The following is a 16,151-nucleotide window of genomic DNA, read 5'->3' on the forward strand; positions in this document are numbered from 1 at the left end:
CCCCTGCTCTCACCGATGTTGTACGCCACATCGGTAAACTGCGTGTAGCAGACAAGGAAGGAGGAAGAGCCTGCGAACCTCTGTCTCACCCAGAATGCCACCTCCATCAATATGAGCGAGAACACCTTATATTCCACTTGAGTATTTTACAATCCAAACAGCATGAACATTGAATCCTCCCACTTAGCTCAATGTGGATGCACACATATCGAAATGGCAGGAACAAAGTCGAAGTTGCGTTCAGATCATGTACCAGACGTCGGGGCTTAAACTCGATCCTGAATACCATGGCGGATATCGCAGCCATTGTTGTTTAAAGATTTCTGCAAAATAAGATAAATGAGAAATATACTCAGTTAAAAGTAGAAGAATAACATTTTCTGATCAGCACCAAAAGTACAAACTAATTGTACAAATCTAAATTCTTCTGTAAACAAGCCATTGAGTTTTTCCAAACAAGTTACATCCTCGTGCAGGATGTAAGTCAGTTTGCAAAATATCTTTTGTAAGGGAGCACAGTGACACAGATGGTAGAGTTGCTGCCCCACAATGCCAGAGACCCAGGTTCGATCCTTGACTCCATTCAGTCTACCTAAACCTACCTGATCTCCAAAATGCTGAACACTTTAATTCCCCCTCCCATTCCCATACTGACCTTTCTGTCCTGAGCCTCCTCCACTGTCAAATGGTGCAAATTGTTGGAACAGCACCACATATGTTCCTTGGGCAGCTTACTCCCCAGCGGTGTGAATATTGACTTCAAATAACCCTTGCTTTCCCTCTCTCCCCATCCCTCCCCCTCCAAATTCTCTGACCAGTCTGATTATCCTCCCTGATTACATTTTCTCTGTGTGCTTCGTTGTCACCTTCTCCTAGCTAACAATATCTGTTCTCTATTTTCCGTGATGTCGTATTCACACCTTACACTTCCTTTTCACTGTGTTCCCCTCTCCCCGACTCTCAGTCTGAAGAGTAATTGCTTTAAGATATTTATGCTGTAAGCTTTACAAGTGAAAGCTGAAGCTGTAAAAAATAAACAGTGTTCAAACTAAGTATATATAAACAACACCAAACATCGGGATTTTTTTTACCAAGATCGAATTCAGTCCAACGGCCTAGTATTCTGGCACCCTTGGACGCAACTTGTCTACCTAAACGAAGACAGGCAAAATAACCATTAAACACGTAAGTCTGGCTTAAGACATCATTGCTACAATTTTGATGGTAAACCTCGATAAAGTGAGAAATGAAATATCTGCGAGCAAAAATAATCCATGCACTCACCCCATGTATTTACATTGAGAAACTATGTTTAGTTTCAAATGGCTACAGGCAGTATTTCAAAGCAAAAGACAGCAAAGTTATCCAGAATATTTTATAGTTTCATTTAAGAAAAGACTGAAGTTGCAAGATCACTTTAACTGATAAATTGTCCATTTGGTAGTCAAATAAATCTGGATTCAGCAATGCGGTTTCAATCCATGACCAAAACTGGATTCAAGAAATCTTCAACAGAAGATCAGCCCTAATAGAAATACTGGTCCTTAATTTCTAACTGGAATTCTCAATGTAATGGTAATCTCTGCACCAACTATCAACAGACTGGATATCCCTTAATGTTATATTAAAAGACAACACTTATCATAAATCTATCATACATGTTGTATTAACAAATAATTTTACACCCTGCAGTTTCAACAAATCAACTGATGAAGACTTTTTTTTCAACAGTTTTACAGTTTTACATTTATCAATGGGCGGCACGGTGGCGCAACGGTAGAGTTGCTGCCTTACAGCGAATGCAGCGCCAGAGACTCAGGTTCGATCCTGACTACGGGTGCTGTACTGTAAGGAGTTTGTACGTTCTCCCCGTGACCTGCGTGGGTTTTCTCCGAGATCTTCGGTTTCCTCCCACATTCCAAAGACGTACAGGTATGTAGGTTAATTGACTGGGTAAATGTAAAAATTGTCCCTAGTGTGTGTCGGATAATGTTAATGTGCGGGGATCGCTGGGTGGCGCGGACTTGGTGGGCCGAAAAGGCCTGTTTCCGCGCTGTATCTGAAATATGAAATAAAATAAAATATGAAATGAAATGTACATTTATTCATGGTTCGAGCGTATAGGAATAGTTCATTGATTGTTTGTTATTACTGAGTTACAGAAACTAGACACCTCGAAGGTAACTTAGGAGAATAGAAGCTTGGGAAACATATTCCATAAATAAGTGGCCATTGGTAAGGCTGCTTCTTTGATTTTCCAGCTGACTTCATAGGCACAAATATTTTAATTAATTTAATTCAATTAATGTTCACACTGTCTCTTTGCTGTAGCTCATGGAAGACAATTCCCCGCATATCTATTTCAAAATATATTGAGCAACAATTATCCACCTTCAATAAATTTAGCATGCATTGATAATTCTATAAGAGGGTAATAGAGTAAAAAAGTGAATATGAAGAGATAATATAAATAGACTAGACCAAGTGGACCCGTTGGGCCCAAACCTCTCCTGCATTGGTGCAGCACCCTCTCCTCCCCCACTTCCCCCCTTCCTCTCTCCCTAACCCTCCCTTCCCCCTCCCCACCTACTTCCTCTGCACTCCCTCACGTCCCCTCCCACCCTCCTCCCCTCCCCCTCCCTCCAACCCCTCCCTCTTCCCACCCCCCCCTTCTCCTCCCCACTTCCCTTCCGCACCACTCTATCCCCCCCCCTATCCTCCCCCTATCCTCCCCTCCCTCTCCCTCCCTCCCTCTCCCCCCCCTCCCCCCTCCCTCCCTAGGAGATAGATTTAAACTTTAAAAATATAACACCGATTTCAATGAAACTTCTTCCATTAGCACCAAAGGGATGACGGTGAGTAAGGTGGGCCTAAAATTGTCGCGCTCTTGCGTACCGTTTTGGCTGTAGTTCAGGAACAAACAAACAAACAAACGAGAGTTTTAGTATGTAGATGATACTGACGTTTGATTCCCCTTTATTTACTCTGCAGTAGCAGTTCCTGGTACTCTTCCTAATCAAAATAATTGTCCCCATTTTACAAAAAGCAAGTGAAAATACAATGTAAACCAGTGCCAAAAGTGCGGGTGATGTGCTGGGGTCTTACCTTGGAGGGGCTCCGGGTGTTCCAAGGTCAGATGCCAAGGAGGTGCCGTGGTGTGTGAGGCGAGGGATGGCGTGTTCGCGGGTCGACGTGTTCCAGATCCACATGGCGGCAAGAGTGGGCCGCTGGAGGCCTTGCAACAGCCTGGGGCTCAATTAGATCAGGTGCCGCATGTGGATCAGATGCAGCCTGCAGCGGCATGGAGCGGCATGGAGCAGCGGAGCAACAGTGGAGGGCATCGACACATCGCCTGGTCAGGTTGACCCCTGCAACCCCAACCCACTGCCACCGTCTGGACAATGGGCCTTTATGGCCAAGTTAAGACTCTCACATTTTTAATATCTCTGAACTTGAAGGGCACAAGATGTCGCTGGAAAAATGGCAACTCTCGTGTAGTGCCTCACTGTTATCTACTAATCTCACACTCCTGTACTTAAGTATGATTGTGCCCCATTTACAACAAAACTGTATACAAAATATGAATTTCACTCCACCTAGGTACATGAGACAATACAGGATCATTGAAGTGGCTGTCAAAATGATGCTCTCAATATTAAAAGCTCTTGAGCTTCATTTCATAGGTTATAGGAGCAGAATTAGGCCATTCGGCCCAACAAGCCTACTCCGCCATTCAATCATGGTTGATCTATCTTTCTCCTCTCAGCTCCATTCTCCTGCCTTCTCCACATAACCCCTGACACATGTACTAATCAAAATTCTTAGTGTGTAGGAAAGAACTGCAGATGCTGGTTCAATTCGAAGACAGACACAAAATGCTGGAGTAAATCAGTAACACAGGCAGCATCTCTGGAGAGAAGGAATGGGTGATGTTTTGGGTCGAGGCCCTTCTTCAGACTGAATCAAAATTCTTACTTGTAGCAGCACAACAGATATGTAAGCATTGTACTTTTAGCTTGTAGTTTAGTTTAGTTGTACAGCACGGAAACAGGTCCTTCGGCCCACCAAGTCCGCACCGACCAGCGATCCCTTCACATTAACACTATCCAACACACACAATGGACAATTTATATTTTTACACCAAACCAATTAACCTACAAATCTGTACGCCTTTAGAGTGTGGCAGGGAACCAAAGATCTAGGAGAAAACCCATCACACGGCACTGGGAGAACAGATAAACTCCACACAGACAAGTCAGGATGGAACCCGGGCCACTGGCGCTGTAAAGCAGCCCCTCTACCGCTGCGCCACCGTGCTGCCCTCCTTTGTAAAACCCATTGAATTATTTTGTGATCATTCTCCATTACCAAATACAATCTTGCAGCATTCCCCGATGCAGCGCCACCTACTGGACACTAGGGTGCTACATTCCTTCTTTACCCCTACCCCAGCACAAATTCGCTTCTTAAAATACAAAGTTCTGCTAAGCTACAGATATTTAGGTCTTTGCAAACACATAAATCACCCGCATACTAATTCTTCCTATTGTATCGGTAGAGAATGTATTGATGACGCACACTTTCTGATATAGATCATTAAATAGGATTGAGAAATCGCACCCTGTCTGAATTTCCCCCTCCCTATCTAATCACCCTTATTATTTGGTCCAAAGACACAAAGCAACTGGAGTTCTTCATGCTCTGCATGAATTTCAACCACCCAACATTACTCAATAGACACAAACAGAAGCCAGGTTCATGTATTTTTTAAAGAGGGGGATGGGGAAAGGAAGAGGGAAAGATGGATTGACCAATCTTATTAATACATAAAACTATAACTTTAATCACCAATTGCAAGGTATTATCTCATTTACACTGAGCACACAATTCATATCCATTTGTTCTTTTTGGTGACTACTTCATTTCAAGTATTATGTTCAGTTCCTAATAAATTGCTGTTTCCTTATGGATATGTCAGAGCAAAAGGATTTTTGTTGACCATGCACAATGCGTGGAATTGGTTTGCCAGGTTCATCATTTCCTTCCACTGGTTCTACCCTATTCTTTCTCCTCGAGTGCTTGTTCTTCGATTTCTTTAAACAGTGCATGTCCCACATTTCAACAGTCATTGCAAAGGGATTCTAAACAGTATTCATACTTTGTAAGCAACACACTTTGCTTACTTACCACGGTGGTTTAGATTTGGTTGATTCATCTTGTGACCGAGCATCAGATTTCACCTGCTTAAGGTTTTGAATACCATCCCAAGTATGCAATTCCTTACCTGCTTTATTGTCTGATGATCCTTCAGCAGGCTTGACTTTGTTCCTCCATCTCTTTGTTTTCTCCCCTTCCATCTGAACCATTTCACGCGGTTCTTGTTGCGTGACAGGCCTCACGTAGATCAACCTTGGCCCCGGGATTACAGGGTCTATTTTATTCTGACCCTTTACCTTCCCTTTAATCTGACATCAAGAACAAGAAAGAAAATTATTTTAAATACACAAAAACCCAACAAAAAAAAGTGACAAAAAAAATTGCTGACATGAGGAATTAAAGGGAGTGTTAAAAAGCTCATAAGTCATATCATATCATATCATATATATACAGCCGGAAACAGGCCTTTTCGGCCCTCCAAGTCCGTGCCGCCCAGTGATCCCCGCACATTAACACTATCCTACACCCACTAGGGACAATTTTCACATTTACCCAGCCAATTAACCTACATACCTGTACGTCTTTGGAGTGTGGGAGGAAACCGAAGCTCTCGGAGAAAACCCACGCAGGTCACGGGGAGAACGTACAAACTCCTTACAGTGCAGCACCCGTAGTCAGGATCGAACCTGAGTCTCCGGCGCTGCATTCGCTGTAAAGCAGCAACTCTACCGCTGCGCTACCGTGCAGTCATCAGAAATAATTTTAGACCGGAAGAATGGGAGCATTTAGAACTCAGAGGAGCCAAAAAATGGATAAAGAAATGCCAGATGGAATAAAGTCAAGGTGTGCAAAATCATGAGGGGAATAGATCAGATGGATGCACAGCCTTTTACCCAGAGTCGGGGAAATTAAGAATCAGACGACATAGATTTCAGGCGAGAGGGGAAATATTCAAGAAAAACCAGAGGGTCAACTTTTTCCACACACAGGGTGGTACTTATATAGAAGGAGCTGCCAGAGGATATAGTTAAAACAGGTACTATAACAGCATTTAAAAAGCACTTGGACAGGTACATGTGGATAGGAAAGTTTTGAAGAGATATGGGCCAAATGTCAGCCAATGGGACTAGAATAAATCTCAGTTGGTATGGATAAGGTGGGCCGAAAGGCCTGTTTCCATACTGTGTGCCTCGAATGGTGTGAACATAAAATGGACTGCAGGAGGAAAATACTGAAAATGCGCAAGACATATAATGCTGAGACTGTATAAGGTTCTATAAGGAGAGATGCAATGTGCTGGCTCTGAAGACGGTCCAGAGGAGGTTTACAAGAATGATTCAGGAATGAGCGGGTTAGCACATGATGGGGGTTTGACAGCACTGGGGCTCTATTCGCTGGAGTTTAGAAGGTTGAGGCGGATCACATTGAAACTTACAGAATAATGAAAGGCATGGAGAGAGTGAATGTGGAAAGGATGTTTCCACTGGTGGGAGAGGCTTGGACCAGAGGTCATTGCCTCAAAATTAAAGAGTGCTCTTTTAGCAAGGAAGTAGAAGTGAGGAGAAACTTTGTTAGTCAAATGGTATTTAATCTGTGGAACTCATTGCCACAGAAGGCTGTAAAAGTCAGTGGATATTTTGAAGGCAGAAATAAACAAATTCTTGATTAGAACAGGTGTGAAGGGTTATGGAGAGAAGACAGGAAAATGGGATTAGGAGGCGGAGATCAGCCATGATTGAATGGCAGTGGACTCGATGGGCCGAATGGCCCGATTCTACTCCTATAACTTGTGAACATTACATGCGTTATATTATTGATACCATTAGTTTAGAATTAATAAATTACATTAACATTAACTGAAAACTTTAGTTTAGAAATTGATATGAATGTTACTCCAATGGCATGATGTTAAAACATTTTGTGCATATATATATATATCACTACCCACCGCATTAATAAGGTCAGACAATAGCTGACAGGGAAGACAGCTCTGGCTCTGATCACCTTCCTGGGATAAAGACCTTTCATCCTGTTCTCTGCGTTTACAAAGACAAAAATATGCACATTTTTAGTCATTTTAACATTTTACATCATTAATTCCCAGTCAATATTTCTGCTGGCAATGCCATCACTGATTGCCCATACTTCACTTCAGCAATTGATACAGCTGTACCTCTTGGAAGTTGGTGGGTCTCAGAAGAAAGGCACCTGAGAATGCACTTGTAGACCTTCCACCAACTACATCTTGTGCACACTTCCAAATTCTCAAAACACTATGGTGTTAAGATTCAAACAGCAAACTCATAACAACCCGAACTCTTGCTCTCAGGATTATTGGCGCAGTGGTTCCAGCCCTAGTGCTCACACACGGTCAAAATGGTGCCTTATATAATGACAAAGTCATGTAGGAGAAGCATTAAAATGAGGATTGACTAATATAAAAATCTGAAGTGGTGTGTGAATGTGACCCAGATTTGGTTTTAACCAATTCAATGCTTCCACTAATAAATGTTGTTACTATATCTTTAAATATTACTCAAGACATATCATTTATGCATACTACTGGAATTAGAAGTAACACTAGCAAGTTTGCAGGTGACAAAGCTGGGGGGCAGTATGAACTGTGAAGTGGACGTTAGGAGGTTGCAGGGTGACTTGGACAGGTTGAGTGAGTGGGCAGATGCATGCCAGATGCAATATAATACAGATAAATGTGAGCTTATCCACTTTGGCAGTAAAAATAAGTAGGCTGATTATTATCTCAATGGTGTCGGATTAGGTAAAGGGGAAGTGCAATGAGACCTTGGTGTCCTTGTACACCAGTCACTGAAAGTAAGCGTGCAGGTACAGCAGGCAGTGAAGAAAGTTAATGGCATGTTGGCCTTCATAATGAGAGGATTTGAGTATAGGAGCGATGAGGTCCTTCTGCAGTTGTATAGGGCCCTGGTGAGACCACATCTGGAGTATTGTGGGCAGTTTTGGTCTCCTAATTTGAGAAAGAACGTCCTTGCTATTGAGGTAGTGCAGCGTAGGTTCACAAGGTTAATCCCTGGGATGGAGGGACTGTCATATGAGGAAAGATTGGAAAGACTGGGCTTGTATTCACTGGAATTTAGAAGGATGAGAGGGGATCTTATAGAGACGTAAAAAGTTATAAAAGGACTGGACAAGCTAGATACAGGAACAATGTTCCCAATGTTGGGGGAGTCCGGAACCAGGGGCCATAGTCTAAGAATAAAGGGGAGGTCATTTAAAACTGAGGTGAGAAGAAACTTTTTCACCCATCCAGAGAGTTGTGAATTTGTGGAATTCTCTGCCACAGAGGGCAGTGGAAGCCAAATCACAAGATGGATTTAAGAGAGAGTTAGACAGAGTCTAAGGGCTAGTGGAATCAAGGGATATGGGGAGAAGGGAGGCACAGGGTTACTGATTGTGGACGATCAGCCATGATCACAATGAATGGTGGTGCTGGCTCGAAGGGCAAAATGGCCTCTTCCTGCACATACTTTCTATGTTTCTATGTTTCTATGTAACCTCTCGATTAAAAAAAAATGTAAAGGTTGAATTTTAACTTCTTAATGGTCTTGGAGTAAAGGAGGGTACTGTCAGTGAGCAGTACACCCAAAATATGCTGCAGGGTGATTGGTAGAGCAGCTTTTAAGGTACCCACAACAGACCCTTTTTGTCCCATTTTCCTGCCAAATCAGAATGAATGGGTGCAGTGGCAACACGCACGGCTCAGTTATTTTGGAAAATAGCTTTACAGGGAAAGTATTTACGATGTAGAAGCCCAGTTATTATTAATATATTTGGTGAACTTTTGTGATGGAACTTCAGCAATAAATTACAAATCCTGAATATCAGCTGAGCCAACAAAAAGATATTGGGTAGAAGTTTATATTTAATTATAAACAAATATTAGAGGCAGTGGCAAATTGGACTGAAATTCGCCAACACAGCTCGGGGGAACAAAATCAACCAGAACAGGTGTAAATAGGAAATCCCCAATAATTGAACACAGATTCCTATCCTGGAAATAAAATATAACATTTGTTTTCTTTACTTTGTTCATGCTGTTTTTTTTCTATTTTTAATAACTTCTTTGAATTAAAATAATTCAAATAGGCTGTAAAGAGTTTTGATAACCAGACAAATGTAAACATTCTTACTAACTTGACAGCAGGGGAAACCGATGGGAGTTTAGCTTCCTGAAAGGTTGTTAGAAACATGCCAAGGCTGGGTCTCAGCCAGCTCAACCCTGGACGAGGCCACATTGGCAAAAATGTATTGCTATACATTTCAGGGGCAAAGCAACACAGGACAATTGGAGCTTATATCTGTACCAGATTAGTACTTAAGATTGTTTGGAGGGAGGGAAGGAAAGAAGGAAAGGAGGAAGATAAACTTGGCATCTGATCCACAGAACATGTTTCTCACTGCACTGACAAATTTAATGCAAAAAAACCCCGTGATTTTAAGGGTTACAAATATAATGAAGACAATAGAACACATATATTATTCATTGTCACCATTCAAAATACTTTGTTAAAATATCTTGGCTGCCAGATGTTAATATCATTTGCCAAGACATAAATACTTTTCTTCATTGATATCCACTTGCCTTTAGCACAGACATTTAAGCAATGTTAACAGATCATGCTGAAACAAATGTACATGGATATTACATAAATTAAAGCAGTGAAAATATTGAAGTACACAAATGCATTATTAAACATTTAACGTTAGAAGTGGTTGAATTCTTTTGATTTGACTGTACAATTTATGTTGCTGGCTAACATATAGATAGGGATCATTGTTGTACAAAGTTTTGAAAAACTGTCCATGCCTTTGAGGGAAGTTAGTTTTGAAAACATCCTTTCCTTTATTACATTTAAATTGTCATACAAGGGGAATTTTCAAACCCAGTTGAAATTCATATATTTTCTTTTCATCCAGTCAAACCCCTGTCCCGTCTCCATTAATGGTGTGGATGTGCAGTTTACCGGGGAGTACAAATACCTTGGAGTGTACCTGGACAGTAAAATGGACTGGTCCAGGTACGCTGAGGCCCTGTACAAGGGACAGAGCCGGCTGTACATTTTGAGAAGGCTCGTCTCCTTCAAAGTCTGCAGTAAGATGCTGCAGATGTTCTACCAATCGGTGGTAGACAGTGCCATCTTCTTCGCGGTTGTGTTGGGGTAGCAGGGCGAAGGCCGCGGAAGCCAATAGGATTAAAAAACTCATCAGGAAGGCTGGCTCCGTTCTAGGGGTGGAGTTGGATTTATGGGAGGTGATCTTGGAGGGGAGGATGCTCCTCAAACTGCGGAGCATCTTGGACAATACAGCTCCACCCCCTCCATGACACACTAGTCAACCTGATGAATTAATTCAGCAACAGACTGGATCCACCAAGAGGCAGGACAGAACGCCACAGGACATCCTTCTTCCTTGTGGCTATCGAACTGTACAACTCCTCCCCCTTCTGTCATGGGATAGACTGAGACTGACTCGACCCCCCCCCCCCCCAAGCCTGCACATCCCCATTCCTTTCCACTCATCACTTTAATTTATTGTTTCATGTATTTTGTGTTTTTATGACTGTTGGCAGATCAATTTCCCTCCTGGGATAAATAAAGTTCTTTCATATCGTATTGTATAATGGAAAAATTAATTGCTAACAGGAATCATATGTTTAAATCATACCCGTCAGATTGCGGTTGACACTTGACCCATCTGTTGGCCTGCCTGATGACATCCAACATGCTTGCCCTCAATGAGATAATTCTCTGCAACAAAATGAAGAAAACTTATATCAACCAGCATTCATTAGAAAATAATTGCAAAGTTAGAAATAACAAACATATTGTTATTCCATGCAAACGAAAAAGGATTAATGGCTTGAAATGTAAAGGAGATATAAATCATAACAGTATTATTGATATTGAAAGCCAGGTGTGTTCTAACAAGGCTGACAGATGTTGAACATAGAAAATGTTGGATGGATACATTCAGAATGTCAGTGGAGAGTCCACTGATGCTAATTGATCTGCTGAGCATTTTGAAGCAGTCATCGTTTCTCATCAGGCAGTGAAGAAAGCCAATGGAATGTTGGCCTTCGTAACAAGAGGAGTTGAGTATAGGAGCAAAGAGGTCCTTCTACAGTTGTACCGGGCCCTGGTGAGACCGCACCTGGAGTACTGTGTGCAGTTTTGGTCTCCAAATTTGAGGAAGGATATTCTTGCTATGGAGGGCGTGCAGCGTAGGTTCACTAGGTTAATTCCCGGAATGGCGGGACTGTCGTATGTTGAAAGGCTGGAGCAATTAGGCTTGTATACACTGGAATTTAGAAGGATGAGGGGGGATCTTATTGAAACATATAAGATAATTAGGGGATTGGACACATTAGAGGCAGGAAACATGTTCCCAATGTTGGGGGAGTCCAGAACAAGGGGCCACAGTTTAAGAATAAGGGGTAGGCCATTTAGAATGGAGATGAGGAGGAACTTTTTCAGTCAGAGAGTGGTGAAGGTGTGGAATTCTCTGCCTCAGAGGGCAGTGGAGGCCAGTTCGTTGGATGCTTTCAAGAGAGAGCTGGATAGAGCTCTTAAGGATAGTGGAGTGAGGGGGTATGGGGAGAAGGCAGAAACGGGGTACTGATTGAGAGTGATCAGCCATGATCGCATTGAATGGCGGTGCTGGCTCGAAGGGCTGAATGGCCTCCTCCTGCACCTATTGTCTATTGTCTATTGTTTTGTTTCAGATTTATAGCACCTGTTTTTCTTTAACATTTCCATTTCTAGTTTTTCCAACTTAGACGTTTAATGATCATTTTGCATCTCAAGCATGTTTCTTCACCCTGACTTTCTAGAACAACTAATTCAGCATCAAAAAGAATTGTACAGAAGCCTGATGGCAAAGTAGAAAGAGGCTATTCCAGAGTCTGGTGATGTGCACATTCAAGCTTCTGAATCTTTTTGTCCGCTGAGAGCACATAGGAGGAATGTCCAGGGTGGGACAAGTCTTTGATTAAGGTGGCAGCTTTTCTGACACATCATGAAGTGTAAATGGTGGAGAGTTTGATCTGTGTGATGGACGAGACTACATTGTCACAAAATGGAGATGGGATCACAACACCAAGCGTGTTGGAAAATGTTATGAAAAATATTGCCTCTACGAACCTAAACTGTACAAACTTCCACAGACCAATGCTTCAGACCAAGAAAATGTTATTCATGGAAATTGTTTGAAAGAAGTTTACATTCATTTTGATCAGGGAATATTTTGGAATTCTATGAAGGAAAATGAGAATAGAAAAAATTCTAAGGTTAAATGATTCTTGTCATTAACGTTTTGAAATATAGAGTGTGATTACACAAGATCGTACTCCAGACTTGGAAATAGTATTACAAAGAAAACTATGGGCACATGATGTGGACAGTGGTGCTCCACAGTCATTGGTGCTGGGACGCTCGATGGTGATTATAAACAACAATGGAGATGGATTGGCTCGTCAGTTTGCAAATGGCACGAAATTTGGAGTTGCAAAGTGAAGACTTGTGCTCTGCGATATAGTTATATTTAACTTTCCTGCCCATGACTGATATGGATTTAATTAGTCAAAGCAAAAAGTTGACTGTATACTGGAAATTTGGAATCAAAACAGAAAATGCAGGGAACACTCAGTGGACTGTTTTTGAGGCTCTTTACAATACTTGGTTTTAAAGGTACTTTTTAGACTTTGGTCTTATTGTGTTGGTAAATGTTTCAATATCAATCAATTGAATGTAAAGCAATCATTAGTCCTACATGAATTCAATTAGAAAATGATATTGTATATCTCAAATGTTTATGTGATTTGTGAATTCAGTAAAGACTGATTTCCATTACCTGAATGGCCAAACTGCAGGTACTGTTTGTACAATAAAGTGCTCTGGCTGGATATTAATATTTTGCATTTCTAGTGCTGGTTTCCCTTTGCTACATGCTTTTCATGCTCTGTATTATTATCATATTTTCTCACCTAATCCTCTACCAATCATCTTTCTCTTGACAGCAATTATGGTTACTATACATTCAGTGCCTACTTACTGGGAGTACAGAGCAAGTCAAATAGTTTGAGTGAGAAAAAATATTGATATCAAGTCAATGATCTGTCAAAAACCAGGAAAGTTATGGGGAAAGTGTCAACAGGAAATATCGTTGACAATCAAAACAAGTTGAAGTTTTTAATGTGGAAGGAAGCTATTTATGAATTTGTGCAGACCGTGTAAGGGCCATCATGGTTACTGACCTCCCCACCACGAAGGGATCTATAAGAGTCATTGCCTCAAAAAGGCAGCCAGCATCATCAGAGCGCCACGCCACCCTTGTCAAGCTCTTACTTAACTCCTGATATCGGGAAGAAGGTAAAGCAGCCTGAAAACTGTAATGTCCAGGTTCAGGAGCAACTTCCTCCCTACAACCATCTGGCTATTAAACACTACAACCTCGAAATAGGCTCCAAACTATACAGACTTGGGGCATTATTTTTAATTTTGCACCATTATTGTTTGTCTGTCTGTCTGTCTATATGTGTGTGTGCACATGGAAATACTGAACACTGAGGTTTGTCTGTCTGTCTATATGTGTGTGTGCACATGGAAATACTGAACACTGAGGTTTGTCTGTCTGTCTATATGTGTGTGTGCACATGGAAATACTGAACACTGAGGTTTGTCTGTCTGTCTATATGTGTGTGTGCACATGGAAATACTGAACACTGAGGTTTGTCTGTCTGTCTATATGTGTGTGTGCACATGGAAATACTGAACACTGAGGTTTGTCTGTCTGTCTATATGTGTGTGTGCACATGGAAATACTGAACACTGAGGTTTGTCTGTCTGTCTATATGTGTGTGTGCACATGGAAATACTGAACACTGAGGTTTGTCTGTCTGTCTATATGTGTGTGTGCACATGGAAATACTGAACACTGAGGTTTGTCTGTCTGTCTATATGTGTGTGTGCACATGGAAATACTGAACACTGAGGTTTGTCTGTCTGTCTATATGTGTGTGTGCACATGGAAATACTGAACACTGAGGTTTGTCTGTCTGTCTATATGTGTGTGTGCACATGGAAATACTGAACACTGAGGTTTGTCTGTCTGTCTATATGTGTGTGTGCACATGGAAATACTGAACACTGAGGTTTGTTTTGTTATGCATTATAATAGTATTTTTTTAAACCATAATAACCAAAAATAATAGTATTTTAAAAACCATAATAAACAAAAAAGTCCTCTTATATATATATATATATATTAGAGAGAGAGAGAACTTTGATGCTTATTATAAACACCAAAAATGTAAATCGAAAATATATATATATATACTTGCAAAATGGAGAGAGGGGAGGAGGGAGGTAGAGGGAGGAAAGGGTGCTGCATCAATGCAGGAGAGTCCTACATACCTGGCTAATAAATTCTTTGTATCTTGTATCTTATATATATATGTTTTTTCTCGCTCTCTCTCTATCTCTCTCTCCCCCTCTCTCTCTCTCTCTCTCTCTCTCCTTCTCCCTCTCGCTCTCTCCCTCTGTATATATATATCTATCTATGTATATCTATATCTCTCTATATATATCTATCTATATATATCTATATCTCTGTATATATATCTATCTCTCTATATCGCTCTATTTCTATCTCTCTCTCTATCTCCAAATATATATATATTTATATTTATATATATATCTCTATCTCTCGCTCTCTATTGCTATCTCTATCTCTATTTCTCTCTATCTCTATCTCTATCTATCTATATCTATCTCTATCTATCTCTCTATCTATCTCTCACTATCTATCTCTCTCTGTGTCTGTCTCTATCTCTCTTTATCTATCTATCTAACTCTCTCTATCTCTATCTATATCCCTATCTCTATCTCTCTATCTCTCTCTATCTATCTATCTATCTCTCTATCTATCTATCTCTCTATCGATTATCTCTCTCTCTCTCTCTCTCTCTCTCTCTCTCTCTCTCTCTCTCTCTCTCTCTCTCTCTCTCTCTCTCTCTCTCTCTCTCTCTCTCTCTCTCTCTATCTATCTATTTCTCTCTCTATCTCTCTCTCTCTCTATCTCTCTCCCTCTCTATTATCTCTCTCTATCTCTCTCAATCGCTATGTCTCTGCCTACCACCAGCTGTCGCACGGAGAGGCAAGAGCCCTTGGCAACCGCTCGCCATTTATAGTCCCCGGTAACCATGGCGCCGGTTGCCATGGACGGCTTTGTGACTTCACCCCCCCCCCCCGATGTCATGACAATGAGTCATGGTAATGAGATGCAAATATCTTGCCCTTGTATCAGCTGACGTGGGGGTCAGATGTTGTGTGTGCCGTGTCAGCCAAGGCAGGACACCATGTTTGGCACAGACAATAAACATAGACACCAAGCAATGTAACCTGTAAATATTGTGTCAATATCATTATTCCACATCAGAGGCGAAGATTTGACACCTCCCTCCCCCCAGCGGCGCTCGCTCTGTCCCAGGTCCTTTTCAGAATGGCAGGCAGTGGAGAGTGGAGTGGAGTGCCGCAAGGCTCAGTGTTGGGGCCTCAAAGATTTACAATATATATTAATGATTTGGATGATGCAATTAGAAGTAACACTAGCAAGATTGCGGATGACATAAAGCTGGGTGACAATGTGAACTGCAAAGATGATGTTAGGAGGTTGTAGGGTGACACACAGGTTGTGTGAGTGAGCAGATGCATGGCAGGTGCAGTATAATGTGGATAAATGTGAGGTTTATCTACTTTGGCAGCAAAAGTAAGGAGGCAGATTATTATCTCAATCGTGTCAGATTATGTAAAGGGGAACTGCAATGAGACCTTGGTGTCCTTGTACACCAGTCACTGAAAGTAAGTGCAGGTACAACAGACAGTGAAGAAAGCTAATGGCATATTGACCTTCATAATGAGAGGATTTGAGTACAGGAGCAAAGATGTCTTTCTGCAGTT

General features: G+C 41.5%; 1 protein-coding gene across 1 annotated transcript; it reads right to left on the bottom strand.

The window, feature by feature from the left end:
- Positions 1-240: 240 nt before the first annotated feature.
- Positions 241-14,930, bottom strand: LOC144601994 (uncharacterized). The gene is made up of 6 exons (XM_078414679.1): positions 14,607-14,930; positions 10,861-10,943; positions 7,106-7,193; positions 5,285-5,465; positions 1,092-1,151; positions 241-323 (listed from the first exon to the last, which is right to left on the bottom strand). Exons 2-6 carry the CDS (start codon positions 10,917-10,919, stop codon positions 241-243), a joined length of 471 nt encoding a protein of 156 aa, XP_078270805.1. The 5' UTR covers positions 10,920-10,943; positions 14,607-14,930.
- Positions 14,931-16,151: the final 1,221 nt, after the last annotated feature.

Source organism: Rhinoraja longicauda, chromosome 17 (genome assembly GCF_053455715.1).
Source record: "Rhinoraja longicauda isolate Sanriku21f chromosome 17, sRhiLon1.1, whole genome shotgun sequence".
Lineage (NCBI taxonomy): Eukaryota > Metazoa > Chordata > Chondrichthyes > Rajiformes > Arhynchobatidae > Rhinoraja > Rhinoraja longicauda.